Source organism: Loxodonta africana, chromosome 9 (genome assembly GCF_030014295.1).
Source record: "Loxodonta africana isolate mLoxAfr1 chromosome 9, mLoxAfr1.hap2, whole genome shotgun sequence".
NCBI lineage: Eukaryota > Metazoa > Chordata > Mammalia > Proboscidea > Elephantidae > Loxodonta > Loxodonta africana.
Genome location: NC_087350.1, coordinates 62,953,965 through 62,979,133, shown reverse-complemented (window position 1 = coordinate 62,979,133; position 25,169 = coordinate 62,953,965). Strand labels below are relative to the sequence as shown.

At 47.7% G+C, this 25,169-nt stretch overlaps 1 protein-coding gene across 1 annotated transcript; it reads left to right on the top strand.

Annotated features, from left to right (window-relative positions):
- Nucleotides 1-17,671: 17,671 nt before the first annotated feature.
- On the top strand, nucleotides 17,672-21,884 carry LOC100659898 (alpha-1-acid glycoprotein 2-like). Its single transcript, XM_003407505.3, has 6 exons — nucleotides 17,672-18,336; nucleotides 18,679-18,821; nucleotides 19,141-19,211; nucleotides 20,118-20,225; nucleotides 20,378-20,481; nucleotides 21,703-21,884. The coding sequence occupies exons 1-6, from the start codon at nucleotides 18,223-18,225 to the stop codon at nucleotides 21,778-21,780; spliced, it is 618 nt and encodes a 205-aa protein (XP_003407553.1). The 5' UTR covers nucleotides 17,672-18,222; the 3' UTR covers nucleotides 21,781-21,884.
- Nucleotides 21,885-25,169: the final 3,285 nt, after the last annotated feature.

Sequence of the window (25,169 nt, the reverse complement as noted above, 5' to 3'; positions counted from 1 at the left end):
ACAGTGATATTATTATGTAAAAGAAGAAAACATTAAAACAATAAAGAGGGGCTAAGAAATGTAGTCATAGATCTTCCATTTGAAGAGGAAGACAAGGTGATACAAAGAAATAAAGGTTAGGTTTAAATTTAGAAAAATAGGGGTAAACAATACGGTAACCACAAAGGAGTAAAACTATCCTACACATCAAAATAAAATACAAGAAAAAAATTAGAGACTCAGCAGAAACTAAATCAACAACAACAAATATGAGGAAAGGACAATATATAAAGATAACCTACTCAGCACACAAAATTAAGTGGGAAAAAGAAACTGTCAACAACACACAAAGACATCAAAATGATAGCACTAAATTCATAACTATCCATAATTACGCTGAACGTAAATGGACTGAATGCACCAATACAGAGACAGAGAGTGGCAGAATGGATTACAAAACATGATCCATCTATATGCTGCCTATAAGAGACACACCTTAGACTTAGAGACACAAACAAACTAAAATTCAAAGGATGGAAAAAAATATATCAAACAAACAACAATCAAAAAAGAGCAGGAGTGGCCATATTAATTTCTGACAAAGTAGACTTTAAAGCTAAATCCATCATAAAGGATAAGGAAGGATACTATATAATGATTAAAGGAACAATATACCAAGAAGATATAACCATATTAAATATTTATGCACTCAATGATGGGGCTGCAAGATACATAAAACAAACTTTGTCAGGATTGAAAAGTGAGATTGCCAGGTCCACAGTAATAGGGGACTTCAACACACCACTTTCGGTGAAGGACAGGACATCCAGAAAGAAGTTCAATAAAGACACAGAAGATCTAAATGCCACAATCAACCAACTTGACCTCATAGACATATACAGAACACTCCACCTAACAGCAACCAACTATACTTTCTTTTCTAGTGCACATTGAACATTCTCTAGAATAGACCACGTATTAGGTCATAACCCAAGCCTTAGCAGAATCCAAAACATTGAAATATTACAAAGCATCTTCTCTGACCATAAGGCCATAAAAGTAGAAATCAATAACAGAAAAAGCAGGGAAAAGAAATCAAACACTTAGAAACTGAACAATACCCTGCTCAAAAAAAATTGGATTATACACGACATTAAGGATGGAATAAAGAAATTCATAGAATCCAATGAGAATGAAAACACTTCCTATCAGAACCTTTGGGACACAGTGAAAGCAGTGCTCAAAGGTCAATGGATATCAATAAATGCACACATACAAAAAGAAGAAAGGGACAAAATCAAAGAATTATCCCTACGACTTGAACAAATAGAAAGAAAGCAACAAAAGAAACCTTCAGTCACCAGAAGAAAACGTATAATAAAAGTTAGAGCAGAACTAAATGAAACAGAAGACAAAAAAACAATTGAAAGAATTAACAAGACCAAAAGGTGGTTCTTTGAAAAAATCAATAAAATTGATAAACCACTGGCCAAACTGACAAAAGAAAAACAGGAGAGGAAGCAAATAACCCGAATAAGAAATGAGATGGGCAATATTACAATAGACCCAACTGAAATTAAAACAATCATATCAGATTACCATGAAAAATTGTACTCTAACAAATTTGAAAACCTAGAAGAAATGGGTGAATTCCTATAAACACACTATCTACCTAAACTAACACAAACAGAGGTAGAACAACTAAATAGACCCATAACAAAAGAAGAGATTGAAAAGGTAATCAAAAAACTCACAACAAAAAAAAAGCCCTGGTCCGGATGGCTTCAGTGTAGAGTTTCATCAAACTATCAGAGAAAAGTTAACGCCACCACTACTAAAGGTATTTCAGAGCATAGAAAAGGATGGAATATTCCCAAACTCATTCTATGAAGCCACCATACCCCTGATACCAAAACCAGGTAAAGACACCACAAGAAAAGAAAATTATAGACCTATAGCCCTCATGAACAAGGATGCAAAAATCCTCAAGAAAATTCAAGCCAATAGAATTCAACAACATATCAAAAAAATAATTCATGATGATCAAGTGGGATTTCATACCAGGTATGCAGGGATTGCTTAACATTAGAAAAACAATTAATGTAATCCATCATATAAATAAAACAAAAGACAAGAACCATATGATTTTATCAATTGATGCAGAAAAGGCATTTGACAAAGTTAAATACCCATTCATGATAAAAACTCTGAGCAAAATAAGAATAGAAGGAAAATTCCTCAACATAATAAAGGGCATTTATACAAAGCCAACAGCCAACATCATCCTAAATGGAGAGAGCCTGAAAGCATTCCGCTTGAGATTGGGAACTAGACAAGGATGACCTTTATCACTGCTTTTATTCAACATTGTGCTGGAGGTCCTAGCCAGAGCAATTAGGCTAAATAAAAAAATAAAGGGCATCCAGATTAGCAAGGCAGAAGGAAAAGTATCTCTATTTGCAGATGACATGATCTTATACACAGAAAACCCTAAGGAATCCTCCAGAAAACTACTGAAACGAATACTTCAGTAGAGGATCAGGATACAAGATAAACATACAAAAATCAGTTGGATTCCTCTATACCAACAAGAAGAACATCAAAGAGGAAATCACCAAATCGATGCCATTTACAGTGGCCCCCAAGAAGATAAAATACTTAGGAATATATCTTACCAGAGATGTAAAAGATATATACAAAGAAAGCTACAGTACACTTCTGCAAAAAAACAAGAGACTTACATAAATGGAAAAACATACCTTGCTCATGGATAGGAAGACTTAACATTATAAAAATGTCTATTCTACCAAAAGTGATCTATACATTTAAAGTAATTCTGATCCAAATCCCAACAACATTCTTTAATGAGATGAAGAAACAAATCACCAACTTCATATGGAAGGGAAAGAGGCCCTGGATAAATAAGGCATTACTGAGAAAGAAAAACAGAGTGGGAGGCCTTACTTTACCTGATTTTAGAACCTATTATGCAGCCACAGTAGTCAAAACAGCCTGGTACTGGTACAAAAACAGATACATAGACCAATGGAACAGAATCGAGAATCCAGACATAAATCCATCCACATATGAGCAGTTGATATTTGACAAAGGCCCCAAAGCAGTTAAATGGGGAAAAGACAGTCTTTTTAACAAACGGTGCTGGCATAATTGGATATCCATCTGGAAAAAAATGAAAACAAGACCCATACCTCACTCCATACACAAATCTAACTCAAAATGGATCAAAGACCTAAATGTAAATTCTAAAACTGTAAAGATCATGGAAGAAAAAATAGGGACAATGTTAGAAGCCCTAATACATGGCATAAACCATATACAAAACATTACTAACATTACAGAAGAAAAAGTAGATAACTGGGAGCGCCTAAAAATCAAACACCTATGCTCCTCCAACAACTTCACCAAAAGAGGAAAAAGATTACCTACAGACTGGGAAAAAGTTTTTAGCTGTGACATTTCCGATCAGCACCTGACCTCTAATATCTACATGATACTGCAAAAACTCAACTACACAAACACAAATGACCTAATTAAAAAACGGGCAAAAATATGAGCAGACACTTTACTAAAGAAGACATTCAGGTAGCTAACAGATACATGATGAAAGCTCACAATCATTAGCCATTAGAAAAATGCAAATCAAAACTACAATAAGATTCCATCTCACTCCAACAAGGCTGGCATTAATCCAAAAAAACACAAAATAATAAATGTTGGAGAGCTCTTGGAGAGACTGGAACACTTATGCACTGCTGGTGGGAATGTAAAATGGTATAACCACTTTGGAAATTGATTTGGCACTTACTTAAAAAGCTAAAAATAGAAGTACCATATGATCCAGCAATCCCACTCCTTGGAATATATCCTAGAGAAATAAGAGCCTTTACATGAACAGATATATGCATACCCATGTTCATTGCAGTATTGTCTACAATAGCAAAAAGATGGAAGCAACCAAGGTGCCCATCAACGGATGAATGGATAAATAAAATTATGGTATATTCACACAACGGAATACTACGTATCGATAAAGAACAGTGATGAATCTGTGAAACATTTCATAACATGGAAGAATCTGGAAGGCATTATGCTGAATGAAATTGGTCAGTTGCAAAAGGACAAATATTGTATAAGACCACCATTATAAGCACTGGAAAAATAGTTTAAACAAAGAAGAAAATAATCTTTGATGGTTATGAGAGTGGAGAGGGAGGGAGGTTGGGAGGGGGTATTCAGTAATTAGACAGAAGATAAGAACTACTTTAGGTGACGGGAAAGGCAACACACAATACAGGCGAGGTCAGCACAACTGGACTAAACCAAAAGCAAAGAAGTGTCCTGAATGAACTGAATACGTTGAAGGCCAGCGTAGCAGGGGCGGGGGTTTGGGAACCATGGTTTCAGGGGACATCTACGTCAATGGGTATAATAAAATCTATTAAGAAAACATTCTGCATTCCACTTTGGAGAGTGGCGTCTGGGGTCTTAAATGCTAGCAAGCGGCCACCTAAGATGCATCAATTGGTCTCAACCTACCTGGAGCAAAGGAGAATGAAGAACACCAAAGACACAAGGTAATTATTGCAGTGTGCAGGCACTGGGACCACAGAGGTACAAGACATGGGCCTTCCCCGTGTCCTCTGGGCCCAAAGCCTCCAGGGTCCTCAGCCCCAGCCCTCCTCGGGTAGGCCATGCCAGCCCACCCACAGTCCCTCCTTCATACGAGGTGGGCTCCAGTCTGAGGGCCAGCCCTTACCATGTTTGGAAAGGGTCCCATTCTCCCACTGGATTCCAGGTAGCTGGAGTTATAGATGCTCTGGCCGCCCCTAAAGTCAGACACAAGGTGGGAGAAAAGAGTAAGATGGTCAGGGAGAGACGTACAGTCGCCCATCACAGTCACGTAAAGGCAAGAGTTGTGCAGAGACTGGAGTCAGCCCGCCCACTCCATGGATGGGAAGGCTGAGGGCAGGACTGGGGACCAACTGGCCAAGGTCTTCTGGCTGCTGGGAGTGGAAGCCAGAAGCTGGGGGCTGCTGTGGGGAGTGGAAGCCAGAAGCTGGTGCCTGCTGCATGGCAGGGTGGAGGGCGGGGGCTGGCATGTGGGGGTCTCACCAGGCCTCGGAGGCAGCATCTCTTCCAAAAGGAGAAGGCATCTAAGCTGAATGTTTATTTCCAGTGAACGTGTTACTTGAAACATCTTCCAAGGTCTAAATCAAGAAGTGATCTCCATGTTGTCCCGCATCCCCTGCCATGGAAGCAGGAGGCTTGCCTTTCTTTTCACCAATACAGCCCCAGTCTTGGGACAGTGCCAGGCACATAGTGGGTGCTTTAAATATTATGGAATGAATGATTCCACTGACTGACCTGGAATCATTTCTACCTGATGTGGTCAAATCTTCATGCATATGATTAAAGAGTTTCAAAAAGTATTATCGTTGTAGTTGTTGTTAGGTGCCGTCGAGTCAGTTCCATCTTATAGCGACGCTATGCACAACAGAACAAAACACTGCCCACTCCTGCGCCATCCTTACAGTCGTTGTTATGCCTGAGCTCGTTGTTGCAGCTACCATGTCAGTCCACCTTGTTGAGGGTCTTCCTCTTTTCCGCTGACCCTGTACTCTGCCAAGCATGATGTCCTTCTCCAGGGACTCATCCCTCCCGACAACATGTCCAAAGTATGTAAGACGCAGTCTCGCCATCCTTGCCTCCAAGGAGCATTCTGGCCACACTTCTTCCAAGACAGATTTGTTCGTTCTTTTGGCAGTCCATGGTATATTCAATATTCTTCGCCAACACCACAATTCAAAGGCGTCAACGCTTCTTTGGTCTTCCTTATTCATTGTCCAGCTTTCACAGGCATATGATGTGATTGAAAATACCATGGCTTGGGTCAGGTGCGCCTTAGTCTTCAGGGTGTCCTCCATGGGTGACCCTGCTGGTATCTGAATACTGGTGGCATAGCTTCCAGCATCACAGCAACACACGAGCCCCCACAGTATGACAAACTGACAGACACGTGGGGGATTATTGTAGTATACTGACAATTTTGTATTCTTATTCTATTAATATATTTTGAATTATTTTTCATGTTTCAGTATATCAATTGCTGTCAAGTTAATCCCAAGTGATGGTGAACCCTGTGTGTCAGAGTAAAATTGTGCTCCATAGGGTTTTCAGTAAGTGGTGGTTTGGAAGTAGGTCACCAGGCCTGTCTTCTGCGGCACGTCAGGACAGCCGAGTACATCAACGGTTTGCACCACCCAGGGGCTCCGGTTTCAGTAGAGTCTGTCATAATTTCAATGGATCCAAACCCTTTCATTGCCTTAATTGTCTAATTTCCTTAATCATGTCCTTTCTTTGTATCATTCAATATTTTACATAGTGATTTTTCCTCTGATGATAAGTGAGAGTAATCGAATCACTTTTAAAAATACTTGTTTTGTCCAAAAGGAAGAAAAGCCTGTGTAAACTCAGTCTTGCACATGCATGTTCACGGCACCATTATTCACAATAGCCCCAAAATGGAAGCTACGGAAATGTTTATCAACAGGTAAATGGGAAAAGAAATGCTGGCTTCTGAATACAATGGGATATTACTCAGCAATAAGGAAGACGGAACTATAGACAGATAGACAATAGATATGAACCTCAGAAACATTATGCTGAGTGAAGGACGCCAGGCATAACGGAGCACATAGTGCGTGATTCCATTTACACGAAGTTCTAGAACAGTCGGAAACTAATCCCTAGTGGCAGAAATCAGATCAGTGGTTGCCCAGAGCGAGGAGGGCAATTTGACTGCAAAGGGCTCGAGAGAACATTCTGAGGTGGTTGGCAATGGTCTGCATTTTCATGGTAGTGCTGGTTTCACAAGTATATACATTTGTCAAAACTCGTTGAAGTGTAAGTCTAAAGGTGTGCATTCTACTGTATGCAAATTACACCACAGTCAACAGAATTTTTTAAAAAGCCCTTCCACAAACAGAAAACCAAAACTTGAAAAATTAAAAACCATTTACTGTTTTTAGTGTTTTACCATCTTAAAAAAAAGCAAAACCAAAGCCATTGCCTTGGAGTCAATTCCGACTTTACCATCTTAGCAATGCTCCAGTGAATCCCTTTCCCAACGTTCTTGTCAAAGGGGAAATTCCCTTTATTTTTCTTTGGGTTTTTTTTTTTTTTTTTTTTGGTTGTTGTTTTTATAGTTTTTTTGCCAGCTCAGTTAGTTTTCTGAATTCGCGTTGCTGTAATCTGAGCTGTGAAGGAATGACTGGAGCTCATCAGGAGAGGAAGAGAACAGGCGGCAACAAGGCCCTGGAAGCAGGTCCGTGTGGCTGCAGCATGAGATGGGCCCGAGCATCCAGGGTGGTTGGAGGAGAGCTGGGCAGGAGCCGAGGCCTGCAGGGCAAGGAAGCAGGCTGAGCACTTAGGGCTGGGCTTCCGGGGCACTGGGGAGAAGTGGAAAGAAGTAAGGCAGCTGGGGTGTGACATAATCACATTTGCTCTTTAGAAAGGTCATTCTGTGTGTCTGCAGTGGGGGCTATGGGGAGGGCAGGAGTAGAAGAGTAGACTTGGGAGACTGTTGCGGTGGTCCAGGTGTGAGATGATGGGGACAGAGTCAAGACACTGTTCATTTTAAGGAGAGGCTGACTGTTGTGTGGGGACAACACCACCATTAGACTTGAACCCCTGCCCCGAGTCCTGAGCTTTAGAGGCTCCATATATCACGCATTCACACACACACATACACATACACGCACAATTTATTAAATAACACATAGTCACCTATGTCACTTCAGGTCTAGTACCTGACGCAGAGTGACCCATAGCCCTAAACATCCACCTCCACGGCCAACACTGTTCAGGCCCCAGGGAAAAAATTCTCCACATGTGTTACAGAGTAGAACTGCTCCTGAGGGTTCTTTTTTGGGGGAGAAGGGAAGCAGATCACCTGGCCTTTCTTCCACAGGCCTATTGGGTGGGTTGAATCTGCCAACCTTTAGGATAGTAGTCGACACAAACTGTTTGACCCACCCAGGGACCGCCTGACACACCCTAACACAGTCCAATGTTCTCCATCTCCTCACATTCCAGGGATGCTGTCATGAGTTGAACTGTGTCTCCCCAAAATACGTGTCAACTTGGTTAGGCCATGATTACCAGTACTGTGTGTTTGTCCTCCATTTTGTGATTTTCCTATGTGTTATAAATCATAATCTCTGCCTGTGGTTAAAGAGGATTAAGGTGGGATGTAACACACTTGCTCAGGTCACGTCCCTGATCCAATGTAAAGGGATTTAGATCTTGGAAGACGGTTCAAGTAACATGTTCACTGGAAATAAACCTTCACTTAGATGCTGCCTCCTTCTGGGAGAGATGCTGCCTCTGAGGACTGGTTGCAGCCCCTCTAAACTTTTCCTTTTCTACAGTTGTGACCACACTCAGAATTGAATCTGTGTACCTCACCCTACCCCCACCCCCACACTGCTGGGAACTCTCCAAGCGCCCTCAGCATTTGCTGCATGTCCCACTCAAATCTCGGTGCTCAGTGGGCCCGGAATTCATGGAAGCATGAGATTGCCAAGTGGGTGAGCCCTCTGTTGAAATCTAAGGACTCACACATGCTAACATCACTCCGTCCCACGATCACTCTGGTCTTGAATCATCCAGATTCTATGTAACACCTTCAACCTCAGGAATCCCCATTAGATCTGGGCTTGGAGAAGTTACCTGCAGCTGGCTCTGGGGAAAGAAGGAAGATTTTGTGTAAGGCATTTCCCAGGTGTTTGCTTGGTTGTGTCACAGCCCTGAACTGACCATTGCTGGGTCCCAGGTACCCCGCCCACTGATTGCTATGAAGGTCAGTGAGTCCTCAGGGCACCAGTCTAACTGGCTCCAGATGCTTCCTCTCTCGTCATGGCGCTGCCCTGGGCTCTTGCTGTTCTGAGTCTTCTCCCTCTGCTGGACTCCCAAGATTCAGCGCATGCCAACATGAAGCCAGCGCCTATCACTAATGCCACCCTGGAGTGGGTGAGTGCCGGGGCTCCTCTTCCCCTGCTTGCTGGTCACTAGTGCCCTGCTCCTGGCTCTTTGCTTTCCTCTCCTGGGTCCTGGGGTAAAGCTCTGACCAGCTGGGTGGCCTCAGTTGGCATTCCCTGCCTCCAGACCCAGAAGCCCCATTCCAAGATAGCTCAGCATGGAGTGGCCCTATGCTGGGCATGTGGAGGTGCCTGTAGGGTTGCTTGATTCCTGTTGTGGGCCTTTCTGTCTCCCTCCTTGCAAAATGGAGAGAGAGATTAACTGAGTCACCTCCCAGCTGACTGTCGAGGGTTCAGCCCCAAGATCCGCATCACCAGCTCCAGTTTTTCCCCAGATCTCTGGCAAATGGTTTTACGTCACCTCGGTCACTCACCATCCCAAGTACGATCAGTCAGCTAGAGCAGTCCAGGCTGCCTTCTTTACTTAACCCCCAACATAACAGAGGATGTGATACTGCTCAGACAATACATGACCATGTGACATCCCCACATGCCAGCCTCCGCCCTCCCCTGCAGCAGGCTCCAGCTTCTGGTTCCCAATCCCCTCAGCAGGCATCAGCTTCTGGCTCCTACTCCTTGCAGCAGGCACCAGCTTCTGGCTTCCACTCCCCACAGCAGGCACCAGCTTCTGGCTTCCACTCCCAGCAGCCAGAAGACCTTGGCAGTTCGTCCCCAGTCCTGCCCTCAGCCTTCCCATCCATGGAATGGGAGGGCTGACTTCAATCTCTGCACAGCTTTTGCCCTTCCACGACTATGGTGGGCGACTGTCCTCTCCCTGACCATTGTACTCTTTTGTCCCACCTTGTGTCTGACTTTAGGGGTGACGAGTGCATCTATAAGTCCAGCTACTTGGGATCCAGCGGGAGAATGGGACCCTTTCCAAACATGGTAAGGGCTGGCCCTCAGACTGGAGCCCACCTCGTATGAAGGAGGGACTGTGGGTGGGCTGGCATGGCCTACCCGAGGAGGGCTGGGGCTGAGGACCCTGGAGGCTCTCGGCCCAGAGAACACCAGGAAGGCCCATGTCTTGTATCTCTGTGGTCCTGGTGCCTGCACACTGCAATAATCATAGTAATAACTGTCAACATTGTGAGCTCTTACTATGTGCCAGGCACTGTTTGAGGTGCTTTACGTGAATCAACTCGTTGAATACTCACAAATAACCCGAAGCCATTACAATGATCACGCCCAGTTTACAGATGAGGAGACGTAGCACAGAGACGTCAAGTAATGTCCCCGAGGTCACACAGCTTGTAATTGGAACTAGGATTCAAACCCAAGCCTGGCTCCAGAACTGCCTCTGTCTTAACCATTCTTTATGGTGCTCTGGAAGTGAAGGGGGCGACCTATGTGTTGGGCAGACTATGACTTCACCCATGTCCCAGTCATCACTGCGGAGATGGTACAAAGTAGGGGCACAAAATGCTGATGGAACTGAACCGACACCACTTACAGCCATTAGGCTACTCTCGGGACCTCATTTCCTTCATCTGTAAAATGGGCAGGAAGGCCCTGACTTCTGTAGTCTAAATGGGCTCCTACGATTCCATGTACACATGTATGTGGGTATGCATGAGGGCATCCATATTGTATATGTCCCATGTGCATGTTGCATATTCCATGTGTGTACTGAATGTACGTACTCCGCGTATGCACGTAGAGTGCTCAGCACAGGGTTCAGCACACAGTAGGAGCTGGTGACGTGGTGGCCCAGGTGAACCCTGGGTCTTCACTGGTCAGCTGTGTGACCTTGGGAATACCCAGGCTTCCTCATTGTGCCCTCCTTATGGTATCACCCCAAAAGCTGTTTACTCTTCCAAATAGGGGCACAGAACATTTTGCCTACCTGCTACTCACCAAGGGCCCCAAGACCTACATGTTTTCCATCCATCCGGAAGGCAAGCTGAACTGGGGGTTGTTCTTCTATGGTAGGCATCCTTGGCAGGTGCAAATCCAACCCAACCCAGTATCACCCCAGCTTCACCCACCCCAAGGACTGGGCTCCCTGAATTCCAGCCCTGCCTGAACTTCCATCTGGGACCTCCAGCGTCCTCACCCAGCCTCCTGCTCCCCAGTGCAGCTGATAAGCAGGAGTTGACCCAGGAACAGCTAAGAGAGTTCTACGAAGTCCTCAAGTGCGTGGGTCTCCAGGGGATGGAAATCCTGTACACTGATGGCGAAAAGATAAACAAAGGCAAGAGGGCCCAGGCAGTGCTCACCACCAGCCTTGGGTTGGCCCCGTCTCAGGCAGCCCCAGAGATCCAGAGAGGGAAGGCTTCTAGCCAAGGGTGCACAGCAAATAGGGCATCCTACTTTTAAGCTACCTCTCACTGGCAGGGGCAGTGGATCCTCATGTAGGCCTGTAGTGGTGGGTGAGACCCCAGGGGGAAACGTCACTGTGAAATCAGGGAGGACTCCTAGAGCAGGTGGGGAGGGCTGAGAGGCTAACAGGAGGGGAATCAGCAAAGGTGTGGGGGAGGGACCTGGGAAGGAGACCCACATGGGGCATCCCTGCATGCTACAAATGGTTACTGTTCACTGCTAGTCCAAAGGTTGGCAGTTCGACCCCACACAGAGGCACCTCAATACAGACTTGGTGATCTGCTCCTGAAAGGTCAAAGCCTTGAAAATCCTGTAGAGTAGCTCTACTCTGCACAAGTGGGGTCGCCATGAGTCGGAATTGACAACAAACAGCAGCTCACCCTGGGCTTCAGCTCCCACCTGCTTATGTTAAACAGTTGCGTGAGACGGGTTTGGTATTGGGGCTTCGATGTCTTCTAAAGCGTGGCAAGTCCAAGAGCAGCATCCCGATTTTGTATAACTGAGGCTGGCCTGTGTAATTATCACCCTCATGCTTTTCTTCAAACCTGTGTTAAACGAAAGGCTTTCCTTGGTCTCTGCCTACGTAGTAATATCTGTGAAATCACACAGCTGATGGGCTGGTTACACTTTTTTGATATTCGGGAAATACATTCACAACTATTGAGATAAAAAGGTCTCATCAGTTTGCCGCCTGAGGTCACTTCACTTGACCAGGTGCGGTTTGAACGTCTTTCCCTGCCCTGCAAACCCTGGGAAAGGGCTATGAGCTCAGCCGCCAAGTCAGATCACCTGGTCGCCAGCTTCCCTCCCTCATCTAGGTGGGTCACCTTGGACAGACCATGTGGCCCCTCTGAGCCTCAGTTTCATCATCTGTAAAATGGTGGTGGTTGTGAGGAATCCAGGAGACATAGCACAGGGCCCTGGCAAGTCATAAAAACCTGTAAACCTGTTGCTGTTGAGTGGTTCCGACTTACAGGCAAGTCGTAAGTGTTCAGAAAATGCCAGTTGTTCTTAAGAGTTTGAGCCTCTATTGCAGACTTGTATAAGCTGAGTCTCTGAGAGGAAAAGTGACTTGCCCAAGGTCACCTGGCCAGAAAGTGGCAGAGCCAGGGTTGGGAGCCCTGGTATGGCTGGCTCCAGAGTCCAGAGCGTACTCCATCCCCACAGAAAATCTCCCTCCATCATAACTCTTCTTCCTCCCCCCACTGCCTTCCAGAACCTGTGTGGACCCCTAGAGAAGCAGCATGAGGAACAGTGGAAGAAGGAAAACAGGGGGTCCCAGGTGAACACAGAGTTGGGCTAGGACCTCGGGGAATTTTGCGTCACATCCTCTTCCTCCTGTCAGCCCTTGTATCTATTGCATGCAGTTATGTGAACATAGCTTCTATATATTTTGAACAGGCTGGCCAGGTCTGTTGTTCATTTGTTCATTCAGTCATTCATTCATTCATGCTGAAGCTGCCCTGAGGGGTGCCCTGGCTAGGCACTGGACCAAACCTACCCCTGGTGGAGACAGCCACTGGGCAACACGTGCCTGTGTGGACCACAAGATGCATCACATGCTGTGGGAGCCCAGAGTGGGGAAGTTTTCTTCTGCAGTGGGGAAGTCTGGGAAACCTTCCTGGAAGGGGCATCTGAAAGGTTAGATAAAATCTACTGTTCCCTCTGTAAGCCAAGCTCCTAAGAGGACACATTTGAGGATGTTGAGGCCAAGGACCCTAATTAGAGTTGAGGTGGATAAGGGGTGATGAGAATTCAGGCATGTGACATGATCAGGAAGGAGCTTACCTGAGACATACCACCCAGTTCACCTCGGGGGGCAGGTAAAGAGGGGCAGGACAAAGGCAGGAAGGCCTCTGTGGAGACTCCTGCGGATCTGGCAAGAGGCGATGGCCTTGGGGGTGGGCAGGGCAGGGGTGATGTGGAGGACAAGCTGGGGGTCTGGGTGACTCTCTGTTGCCCACCTGAGAGACCCAGAAGAGGAGAATGACTCCCAGGGAAAGGTTGCTCCCTAGGAACCAGTTGACATCTTGCAAATGTGTATGGAGCCCTTGAGATGGGGCCATGACTGAGGCACAGCCCACTCTGTGGCATAAATGGAGCCAACACCTGAAATCAGGAGTCCAGCCAGGAAGGGCCAGCTTCCTTCCACACCAGAGGGACGGGTCACTTATGGCCTCTTGTATCTATGGGAAGAAGTACCACTCTAGCAGCAGAGAAGCTGGGCCTCAATTTTTGGGCAGTTCCTTAAGTGCAGCTGCCTAAATCATCTATAGAGTGACAGAACCATAGCCTGGTGTTCTGATTCCCAGTCCTGTGCCCCAAAACACCAACGCCCATTTTGCCTCCCCTCCCAAGAACCAAGGTCCACATGTCTAAGGCTCCAACATTCTTTGCTAAACAAAGGCCACTGCTGTGCCTGGGACACCAAAAACCCCACCTTGGACCCACCTCCCATTCTGATGGCCTTAGAACATTAGTGGACAGAACAGCCTCTTGGACCCTAGATGGTCTAGATCCAGAGGCTCGGGGCCTACAAGCAGTCTTCCCATTTCACTGTTACTTCCAGCAAGATGCCATTTTCAACTCAACTGAGGAGAATCAGCTGAAAAATAAAATAGAAAGTGTCATGGGGGACAGGGGAGGAGGGAGATGAGAGGTAGGGATGACTGAAGAAAGAAACAAGTGAATTGAAAACAGGAGCCAGGGAGAAAAAAATTCATTGAGGTGCACGAAGAAAAAGAAAATAACAAAGAATATAGATTTTGGAGTCAGACAAACGTGTTCAAACCCTGGCCCTTTCATGAGCCACATGGGGCGGGCAGCGCAGTGGAACCTAAGTCTCCTCATCGACAAAATGGGGACATAGTGGAAACCTCAAGGGCTGATGTGTGACCTGTGCGCTTCGCTCCGGGATCTAGTACCAAAAAGCAAACCCACTGCCTTCGCGTCGATTCTGACTCATAGCGACCCCATAGGACAGAGTAAAGTGCCCCGTAGAGATCCCAAAGAGCGCCTGGTGGATTTCAACTGCTGAGCTTTCGGTTAGTAGCCTTAGCATTTAACCACTTTGCCACCAGGGTTTCCCAGGGATCTGGTAGGTGCTCGGTAAATGTGACTATTGTTATTTTTTGTGAGTAAAAGGAGGGATGGAAAGAGACCAGGTTTGTGCTTTTACTGACACCAACTAGTAGTGTGTCTTGTAACATCTCTGGCCTCAGTAAAGAGGGACTTGGCCAGGGGGCCCCTCCCAGCAGGGCCCATCCAGTTCAATGGTTATGATTCTGCGACAGGCATGGAGAAAGCTTCTGATGAAGTTTGTGTCCTCTAGGTTACAACAATTCTAAGATGATGCAGGGTTTCCAGCCCATTCCTGAAAGTGAGACCACCAGTCCTTACAAAACTTTAGGCCAGACAGGGAGAGGTTTCTACTCCGCTAGCAAAGCTAACAACCTGGTGTCAGCTTGAAGAAGTTACAGTGGAAGAGACCTCCACCCCTACACCCTCATAAAGAATCATGAATAAGAAATCTCTCAGAGGGGATTGAGACAGATAGGGTTAACTGCTGGCAGAACAAAAGAGCTGTTAAAAGATTGCCATCTAGAAGTTGGGTAAACAGGAACCACACCCTGTCAACATAAGATAAGGTTGAAACAACCCGTGAATTACTATCTCTTTCCTAGTGTTTTTCTAGTCCCTTCCCCCTTTATAGGCTCCTGCCTGTGCAGAAGAACAAAGTGTGAACACTGTTTAACTTTCCTTAGCCCTCCGAAGATAGCAATGTAGTGCCAAGGATTAGTGCACTTACGCTATATTCCATAACTGATGCCAAGAGCTGCCAGAAGAATTCCATCTTGAGTAGCAGCGGGTTCCATCTTGGATTCCAGATGCACACACAACCTAATTAACAAGCACCGCCATTCTGAGAAGTACCCGCCCCTCGAAAGAAGCCCACTAAATACTCATTACATTATTGTCTCCACCAAACCCATATAAGCCCTATCCTTGCTTCCTTTTTCCAGTCAGCCTTTTGGAGCCGCTTAATCTCCTGCTGACTCCTTTTGCTTGACTCAAGGACCCTTTTTGTCTGATTGGCGATTGGTAACAGAGACACGAAGGCATCTTAGTTATCTAGTGCTGCTATAAGAGAAAAACCACAAGCAAATGGCTTTAACACAGAGAAATTTCTTTTCTCACGATCTAGTAGGCTGGAAGTCCAAATTCAGGGCGTCAGCTCCAGAGGAAGGCTTTCTCTCTCTATCAGCTCTGAAGAGAGTTTGTTGTCATCAGTCTTCCCCTGGACTAGAGCTTCTGTGGGCAGAAATCCCTGGTCCAAAGGATGTGCTCTGATCTCAGCGCTGCTTTCTTGGATTATATGAGGTCCCCAACTCTCTGCTAGCTTCCCTTTCCTTTGATCTCTTGTAAGATAAAAGGCAGTGCAGGCTACACCCCAGGAAAACTCCTTTTACATTGGATCAGGGATGTTATTTGAGCAAGGGTGTTACATCCCACCTTAACCCTCTTTAACCTCCGGCAGAGATTATGATTTATAACACATAGGAAAATCACAAAATGGAGGACAACCACACAATACTGGGAATCATGGCTTCTCCAACTTCACACATATTGTTGGGAGACACGATTCAGTCCATAAAAGCATCCCTGGAATGTGAGGAGATGGAAAACATTGTACTGTGTTACTGTTAAGTGCAGGTGGTCCCCAGGTAGGTCAAACAATTTGTGCTTGACTACTAACCTAAAGGTTGGCAGTTCAAACCCACCCAGTGGCCTCCTGGAAGAAAGGCCTGGTGATCAGCTTTCAAAAAGATAGAGCCCCACCCCACCCCAAAAAATAAAATAAATAAAATGCTATGGAGCAGGTCTACTCTGTAACACACGTGGAGAATTTTTTTCTTGAGGCCTTGTCATGGATGGAATTATGTCTCCCCCAAAATATGTGTATCGATCTTAGTTAGGCCACAATCCCCAGTACTCTGTGGCTCTCCTCCATTTTGTGATTGTAATTTTAGGTTAAAGAGGGTTAGGGTGGGATTGTAATACCCTTACCAGGTTACATTCCTAATCCAATGTAAAGGGAGTTTCCCTGGGGTGTGGCCTGTACCACCTTTTATCTCTCAAGAAATAAAAGGTAAGGGAAGCAGGCAGAGAGTTTGGGAGCTCATATCACCAAGAAAGCAGCACCAGGAGCAGAACGTGTCCTTTGGATCCAGGCTCCCCACGCCCAAGAAGCTCCTCCACCAGGGAAAGATTGAAGACAAGGACCTTCTTCCAGGGCTGACAGAGAAAATCTTTCCCTGGAGCCGATGCTCTGGATTTGGAAGTTCAGCCTACTTTACTGTGCGGAAATATATTTCTCTTTGTTCAAGTCATCCACTTGTGGTATTTCTGTTATAGCAGCACTAGAACACTAAGACAGGCCTAAACAGTGTTCACCATGGACATGGATGTTTAGGGCAATGGATCACTCAGTGTCAGGTACCAGATCCCAAGTGACAGAGGTGACTATGTGTAATTTAATAAATTGTGGAGGTGTGTGTATCTGCGTATGTGAGTGTGTGATATATGAAGCCCTCTAAAGCTCAGGACTCAGGCCAGGGTCCAGGTCTAACGGTGGTGGTGTCCCCACACAACAGTCAGCCTCTCCTTAAAATGAACAGTGTCTTGAATCTGTCCCCATCATCTCACACCTAGACCGCGGCAACAGCCTCCAAGGCGTCTCCCAAGTCTACTCTTCTACCCCTGCCCTCCCCATACCCTCCATTACAGTCAGAGTGACCTTTTAATGAGCAAATGTGATTATGTCACGCCCCAGCTGCCTTACTTCTTTCCACTTCTCCCCAGTGCCCCAGAAGCCCAGCCCTAATTGCTCAGCCTGCTTCCTTGCCCTGCAGGCCTTGGCTCCTGCCCAGCTCTCCTCCATCCACCCTGGATGCTCGGGCCCATCTCATGCTGCAGCCACATGGACCTGCTTCCAGGGCCTTGTTGCCGCCTGTCCTCTTCCTCTCCTGATGAGCTCCAGTCATTCCTTCACAGCTCAGATTACAGCAACGCAAATTCAGAAAACTAACTAAGCTGGCAAAAAAGTAAAATAAAGGGCAATTAAAGCTTTGACAAGAACGTGAGGAAAAGGATTCATCCAGGCATTGCTAAGATGATATAATATTAAAAATAGTGATTTTTTTTTTCATGTTTTTGTTTGGGGGAAAGGCTTTTTTTTTTAAAATTGTCTTTATTTAGGTATAATTTGCATATGCTAGAATGCACACAACTTAGATGCTGCCTCCTTTTGGAAAAGTCACTGCCTCCAAGGCTGGGGCCCCTCTAAACTTTTCCTCTTCCACAGTTGCGACCACACCAGTTGGAATTGAATCTGTGTCCCTCACCCTACCCCCAGCCCCACGCCAGCTGAGCACTTTCCAAGCACCCTCAGGATTTGCTTTACGTCCCACTCAAGTCTTGGTGTTCAGTGGGTCAGGAATCGATGGGCACATGAGATTGCCAAGTGGGTGAGCCCTCTGTCGAAATCTAAGGACTCACACATGCTAACATTGCTCCATCCCAGGCTTACTCTGGCCTTGAATCAGCCAGACCATGAGGTCTGTGTAACATTTTCAACCTCAGGAACCCCCATTAGATCTGGGTTTGGAGAAGTTACCGGCAGCTGGCTCTGGGGAAAGAAAGGGAGGTTTGTGCAAGGCATTTCCCAAGTGCCCACCGCCTTGTGTCACAGTCCTGACCTGGCCATTGCTAAGCCCCAGGTACCCTGCCCACTGCTTGCTATAAAGATCAATGAGCCCTCAGGCCACTAGGCTGACTGGCTCCAGGTGCTTCCTCTCTCATCATGGCGCTGCCCTGGGCCCTTGCTGTCCTGAGTCTCCTCCCTCTGCTGGATGCCCAAGACCTAGAGTGTGCCAACACGAAGCCAGTGCCTATCACTAATGCCACCCTGGAGCGGGTGAGTGCCAGGGCTCCCCTTCCCCTGCTGGCTGGTCACTAGCCCCCTGCTCTTGGCTCTGTGCTTTCCTCTCCTGGGTCCTGGGGTGAAGCTCTGACCATCTGGGCAGCTTCAGGTGGCATTCCCTGCCTCCAGACCCAAAAGCCCCATTCAGAGGTAGCTCAGCAGGGGATGGTTCTGTGCTGGGCTTGGGGAGGCTGTCTGTAGGATTGCCTGATTTTTTGGTGTGAGTCTCTCTGTCTCCACATCTGCAAAATGGAGAGATTAGCTGAATCACCTCCCAGCTGACTGTCAAGGGTTCAGCCCCAAGCCCTGTTATCACCAGCTCTGGTCTCTCCCCAGCTCTCTGGCAAATGGTTCTACATCGCCTCAGTCTTTCGCCATCCCAAGTACTATCAGTCAGCCAAAGAGATCCAGGCGGCCTTCTTTTACTTAACCCCCAACATAATGGAGAACGTGATACTACTCAGAGAGTACACCACCATGTGAGACCCCCACATGCCAGTCCCTGCCTTTCACCTCTTCCCGAAGCAGGCACCAGCTTCTGGCTTCCACCCCCTGCAGCAGGAACCGGCTTCTCACTCCCACTCCCTGCAGCAGGCATAAGCTTCTGGCTTCCACCCCCAGGAGCCAGAAGACCTTGGCATGTCTGTCCCCAGTCCTGCTCTCAGTCTTCCCACCCGTGGAGTGGGAGGACTGACTCCAACCTCTGCCCAACTCTTGCCTTTCCACAACTGTGAGGGGCGACTGTCCTTCTCTCCCTGACCATCTTATTCTTTTCTCCCACCTTGTGTCTGGCTTTAGGGATGACCAGTGCATCTATAACTCCAGCTACTTGGGGGTCCAGCGGGAGAATGGAACCCTCTCCAAATATGGTAAGGGCTGGCCCTCAGTCTGGAGCCCACCTCGTGGGAGGGGGTACTATGTGTGGGCTGGCGTGGCCTACCTGAGGAGGGCTGGGGCTGAGGACCCTGGAGGCTCTGGGCCCAGAGAACACAGGGAAGGCCCATGTCTTGTATCTCCGTGGTCCCAGTGCCTGTATACTGCAATAATTGTGACCTCTTACTATGTGCCAGGCAGTGTTTGAGGTGCTTTTCATGAATTAATTCATTGAATACTCACAAATAACCGAAGCCATTACAGTGACCATGCCCAATTTACAGATGAGGAAACTGAGGCACAAGTAATTTTCCCAAGGTCGCATAGCTTCTAATTGGAACTAGGTTTCAAATCCAAGGTTGGCTGCAGGCCTGCCTCTGTCTTAACCATTCTTAATGGTGCTCTGGAAGTGAAGGGGGCAACTCATGTGTTGGGCAGACTATTATTTCTCCCGTGTGCCAGTCATCACTGCAGAGATGGCACGAAGTCGGGGCACAAAATGCTAATGGAACTGAACCGACACCACTTACAGGGCCTCATTTCCTTCATCTGTAAAATGGGGAGAAAGGCCCTGACTTCCACAGTCTATATGGGCTCCTATGATTCCATGTACATAAGTGTGTGGGTATGCATGTATGTATGTGTGCATATTCCATGTTGGCATTACACACGTGTATGTTTCATGTGTGTGCTGCATAGTCCATGTGTGTACTGTATGTATGTATTCCATGTATGCATGTAGAGTGCTTAGCACAGGGCCCAGCACACAGTAGGAGCTGGGGACGTGGTGGCCCAGGTGAACCCTGGGTCTTCACTGGTCAGCTGTGTGACCCTGGGCCTGCCCAGGCTGCCTCATCGTCCCTTCCTCAAGGTTTCACCCAAGACACTGTTTTATCCTCCAGAAGGGGGCACACAACATTTTGCCTACCTGTTGTTCACCAAGGACCCCAAAACCTACATGTTTTCCTTCTACCCGGAAGATGAGCTGAACCGGGGACTGGTTTTCTATGGTAGGCACCCTCGGCAGTCCCAACCCCAACCCACCCCAGTATCAGCCCAGCTTCACCCACCCTGAGGACTGGGCTCCCTGAATTCTAGCCCTGCCTGGACTTCCATCTGGGACCTCCAGTGTCCTCACCCAGCCCCCTGCTCCCCACTGCAGCTGACAAGCAGGAGGTCACCCAGGAACAACTGAGAGAGTTCTATGAAGCCCTCAAGTGCATGGGTCTCCAGGGGATGGAAATCCTGTACACCGATGGCAAAAAGGTAAACAAAGGCAAGAGGGCCCAGACAGTGCTCACCACCAGCCTTCGGTAGGCCCCAGTTCGGGCAGCCCCGGAGACCCAGAGAGGGAAGGCCATGAGCCAAAGCTGCACAGAAATAGGGAACCCTACTTTTAAACTCCTGCTCACTGTTATTTTTTTGAATCACTGGCAGGGGCAGTGGAGCCTCACACAGGCCTGTGGTGGTGGGTGAGACCCCAGGGGGAAACATTATGGTGAAATCAGGGAGGGCTCCCGGAGGAGGTGGGGAGGGCTGAGAGGCTAACAGGAGGGAAGTGAGCAAAGGTGTGGGTGTGGGACTTGGGGAGGAGACCCACATGGGGAACCCCTGGGTGGTGCAAATGGTTAGCATTCACTACTAGTCAAAAGGTTGGCTTCTACTCTCACCTGCTCAAGTTTAACACTTGCGTGAGAGGGGTTTGGTACTGGGGCTTAAGTGCCACCCAAAGTGGAGGAAGTCCAAGGCCACTGTCCCAAGTTTGTATGACTGAGGCTAACCTGTGTAATTATCACCTTCATTCTTTTCTTCAAACCTGTGTTAAATGAAAGGTTTTCCTTGTTCTCTTCCTATGTAGTAATATCTGTGAAATCACACAGCTGATGAGCTGGTTACACTTTTTCGATATTCGGGAAATACATTCTCAACTATTAAGATAATAAGGTCTCATCACTTTGCCACCTGAGGTCACTTCCCCTGACCTGCTGGGGTTTGAGCATCTTTCCCTGCCCTGCAAACCCTGGGAAAAGGCTATGAGCTCAGCCACCAAGTCAGACCACCTGGTCGCCAGCTTGAGGATCACCTTGGACAGACCATGTGGCCCCTCTGAGCCTCAGTTTCTTCATTTGTAAAATGGTGGTGGTTGTGAGGAATCCAGGAGACATAGCATTAGGGCCCTGGCAAGTCATAAAAACCCATAAACCTGTTGCTGTCGAGTGGATTCCGACTCACAGGCAAGCCATAAGTGCTCAGAAAATGCCAGTTATTTTTAAGGGTTTGAGCTCCTATTGTAGATATGTATAAGCTGAGGCTCTGAGAGGGAAAGTGACTTGCTGAAGGTCACCTGGCCAGAAAGTGGCAGAGCCAAGGTTGGGAGCCCTGGTATGGCTGGCTCCAGAATCCAGAATGTACTCCATCCCCACAGAAAATCTTCCTCCATCATAGCCTTCTTCCCCCGCCACCCCCCCTCCCCGCACTGTCTCCCAGGACCTGTGTGGACCCTTGGAGAAGCAGCATGAGGAGGAGAGGAAGAAGGAAAACAAGAGTTCTCAGGTGGACACATAGTTGGGCTAGGAACTGGGGAACTTTTGGGACCCATCCTCCTCGTCCTGCCAGTCCTTGTATCTGTTGAATTGCAGTTATGTCAATAAAGCTTCTGTATATTTGGAACAGGCTAGACAGGTCTCTCGTTAATTTGTTTGTTCATTCATTCATGTTGAAGCTGCCCTGAGGGGAGCCCAGGCTGGCAATGGACCAAGCCTGCCCTAGTGGAGGGAGCCTCTGTGCGACACCCAGCACACGTGCCTGGGTGGACAACAAGATGTATCACATTCTGTGGAAACCTAGAGCGGGGAACCTTTCATCTGGAGTGGGGTAAGTCTAGGAAGCCTTCCTGGAAGGGGCATCTGAAAGATTAGATAAAATCTATTGTTCTCTCTGCAAGCCAAGGACCTGAGAGGACACATTTGAGGATGTTGAGGCCAAGAACCCTAATTAGAGTTGAAGTGGATAAGGGGTGATGAGAATTCAGGCATGTGACATGATCAGGAAGGAGCTTACTTGAGACGTAGCACCCAGGTCACCTGGGGAGGCAGGTAAGGAGGGGCAGGAGGAAGGCAGAAAGGGCTGTGTGGAGCCTCCTGCGGAACTGGCAAGAGGCAGTGGCCTGGGAGGGTGGGTGGGTGGGGGGCAGGGCAGACTTGATATGGAGGACTAGCTGGGGGTCTGGATGATTCTCTGTTGCCCACCCGACAGACCCAGAGGAGGAGAATGACCCCCAGGGAAATGTTGCTCCCTAGGAACCAGTTGACATCTTGCAAATATGTATGGAGCTCTTGAGATGGGGCCACGACTGAGGCACAGCCCACTCTGTGGCATAAATGGAGCCAACACCTGAAATCAGGAGTCCAGCCAGGAAGGGCCAGCTTCCTTCCACACCAGAGGGACTTGTCACTTATGGCCTCTTGTATCCATGGGATACAGAAAAGCTGGCCCTGATTTTTTGGGCAGTTCCGTAAGTGCAGCTGCCTAAACCATCTATAGTGTGACAGAACCATAGCCTGGTGTTCTGATTCCCAGTCCTGTGCCCCAAAACACCAACGCCCATTTTGCCTCCCCTCCCAAGAACCAAGGTCCACGTGTCTAAGGCTCCAACATTCTTTGCTAAACAAAGGCCACTGCTGTGCCCGGGACACCAAAAACCCCACCTCGGACCCCCCTCCCATCCTGATGGCCTTGGAACATTAGTGGACAGAACAGCCTCTTGGACCCTAGAAGGTTCTGGATCCAGAGGCTCGGGGTCTACAAGCAGTCTTCCCATTTCACTGTTACTTCCAGCAAGATGCCATTTTCAACTCTATTGAGGAGGATCAGCTGAAAAATAGAAAGTGCCCTGGGGAACAGGGGAGGAGGAGATGAAAGGTGAGGACCACTGAAGAAAGAAACAAATGAATTAGAAACAGGAGCCAGGGAGAAAAAAGTCACTGGGGTGCAGGAAGAAATAGAGTATAACAAAGAATGTAAATTTTGGAGTCAGACAAATGTGTTTAAACCCTGGCTCTTTCATGAACCACTTGGGGCAGACAGCCCAGTGGAACCTCAGTTTCCTCATCAACAAAAATGGGGACATAGTGGAAAACTCAAGGGCTGGTGTGTGACCTGTGTGCTTCACTCAGGGACCTAGTACCAAAAACCAAACCAACTGCCTTCGAGTCGATTCTGACCCATAGCGACCCTACAGGACAGAGTAGAACTGCCGCACAGAGTTTCCAAGGAACAACTGGTGGATTTGAACTGCCAACCTTTTGGTTAGCAGCTGTAGCACTTAACCACTAACCACCAGGGTTTCTAGGGATCTAGCAGGTGATCGGTAAATGCAGCTATTGTTATTGTTTGTGAATAAAAGGAGCGTTGGAAAGAGTCCAGGTTTTGCTTTTGCTGATACCCACTGGCAGTGAGTCTTATAACAGCTTTGGCCTCGGTAAAGAGGGGCTTGGCCAGAGGGATCCCCCCTACCAGGGCTCATCCAGTTCAAAATTTATGATTCTGAGACAGGCATGGAAAAGTTGAAGAATGAGACCACTAGCAGAAGCAGGCCCCCAACATGTGTCCCCAATAGCCCTCAGGGGAGACGGCTTGGCAGGGCTCCACTCTTCTACTCCCCAAATCTGACTTTAGAAACACAGTCAGGACAACAAACTATTGATACAGGAGGCTTTGGGAGTTTCCCTTCTTTTTTAAGATCAATATTTATTCTTCATTTGTCCTCATAACGAAAATAGATCTTTAAATGCCTCAAATATACAAACATCATTGATGCACACACATTTGAGAAATGCTGAGGTAAGTGCTGCTATGGGATCAGGGAGCGGGGGATACCCTAGGGCTGGGCCCCAAACTGGGGTCTAATGATAGCTAGCCACTAGCCAAATGTCATAGGGATCCTCGGAAAGAGCTGAGGACCTCGGGTGAGGTTCTGAGAGGGACCGAGCGGCATGCTTTCTGGTACTGGGAGTGACCATGGTGGACACCTTTCCTGGACCTTCCACAAGTGGTCTCCATCCCAGCACCCATGGGGAAGGCCTCTCATCCCTGAAGCCCCCACATCCTAGCACTCAGTTGCCCCCAAATTTCTCACTGACCACCAGTTCCTAGGATTAAAGATTTCCAGCCATGTTCTTCCCATAGATGCTTACTGGGAATTGTGCCTGTCACAGATGGAGGAGCAGGTTTGTGCCAGAGACCTGGGTCCTTTCCCTTCTTCTCTGGCCTCCTCAAGAGAATCCAAGACCAGGAAAACTCCTCAGTTTAAAAACAGATGCATCCATTTGTGTATAAAATATGTATTATTAGCCAGGGGTGGGCAAGTGCAGAATTAGGAGAAAAGGCTCCCAGAGATTCTATGTGGAGAGAAGGTGGCCTTGGTCCCAGCACCTCCTTGAGGACGCTGGCCCCCCAGGAAGTGCTTCTGCCAATGGCCAAGTCGACGCCCCTCCACTTGAAAACCCCAACACTGAGCAGGCTGGGCCTGTGCCGGATGGAGACCCTCTGGAGAGGGTTCTATGCGAGTCTGCCAGGCAACTGTGGCATCAGCCGACTCCTGGGCTGGGGGCAGCAGCAGGGTTCCTGCCCCACCTGCCCACTCCTCCACCTCTGTGCTTCGAGTGATGTCAGAAGAGGCAGGAGCCCCGCAGGGCACGGGCCTGGCGAAGATCAGTTGACAGGGAGTGGCTCATCCGCTTGGTGGTTGAGCGGACACTCTTGGCCACCTGGACAGCCCGGCTCAGGGCCTTGTTGAGCTCCTCCAGGCTGGCCAGGTCTAGCTGGATGAAGTGACGGTGCCCCGCGGCTGGCCGGGAGGAGACTGCGGGGCTCCACTCAGCAGCTGGTCAGGCTGAGGTAGGTCCTGGGGGAACATAGTACCTGAGGAGAGAAGTAGGTACACTCATGAATCT

Excerpts from the sequence above, each read along its gene's own strand:
- LOC100659898 (XM_003407505.3), top strand. The coding sequence starts at position 18,223 with ATGGCGCTGCCCTGGGCCCTTGCTGTCCTGAGTCTCCTCCCTCTGCTG. Across the intron at positions 18,822-19,140 it reads CTCAGAGAGTACACCACCAT|GGATGACCAGTGCATCTATA; the intron begins GTGAGACCCCCA and ends GTCTGGCTTTAG. Across the intron at positions 20,482-21,702 it reads TGTACACCGATGGCAAAAAG|GACCTGTGTGGACCCTTGGA; the intron begins GTAAACAAAGGC and ends ACTGTCTCCCAG.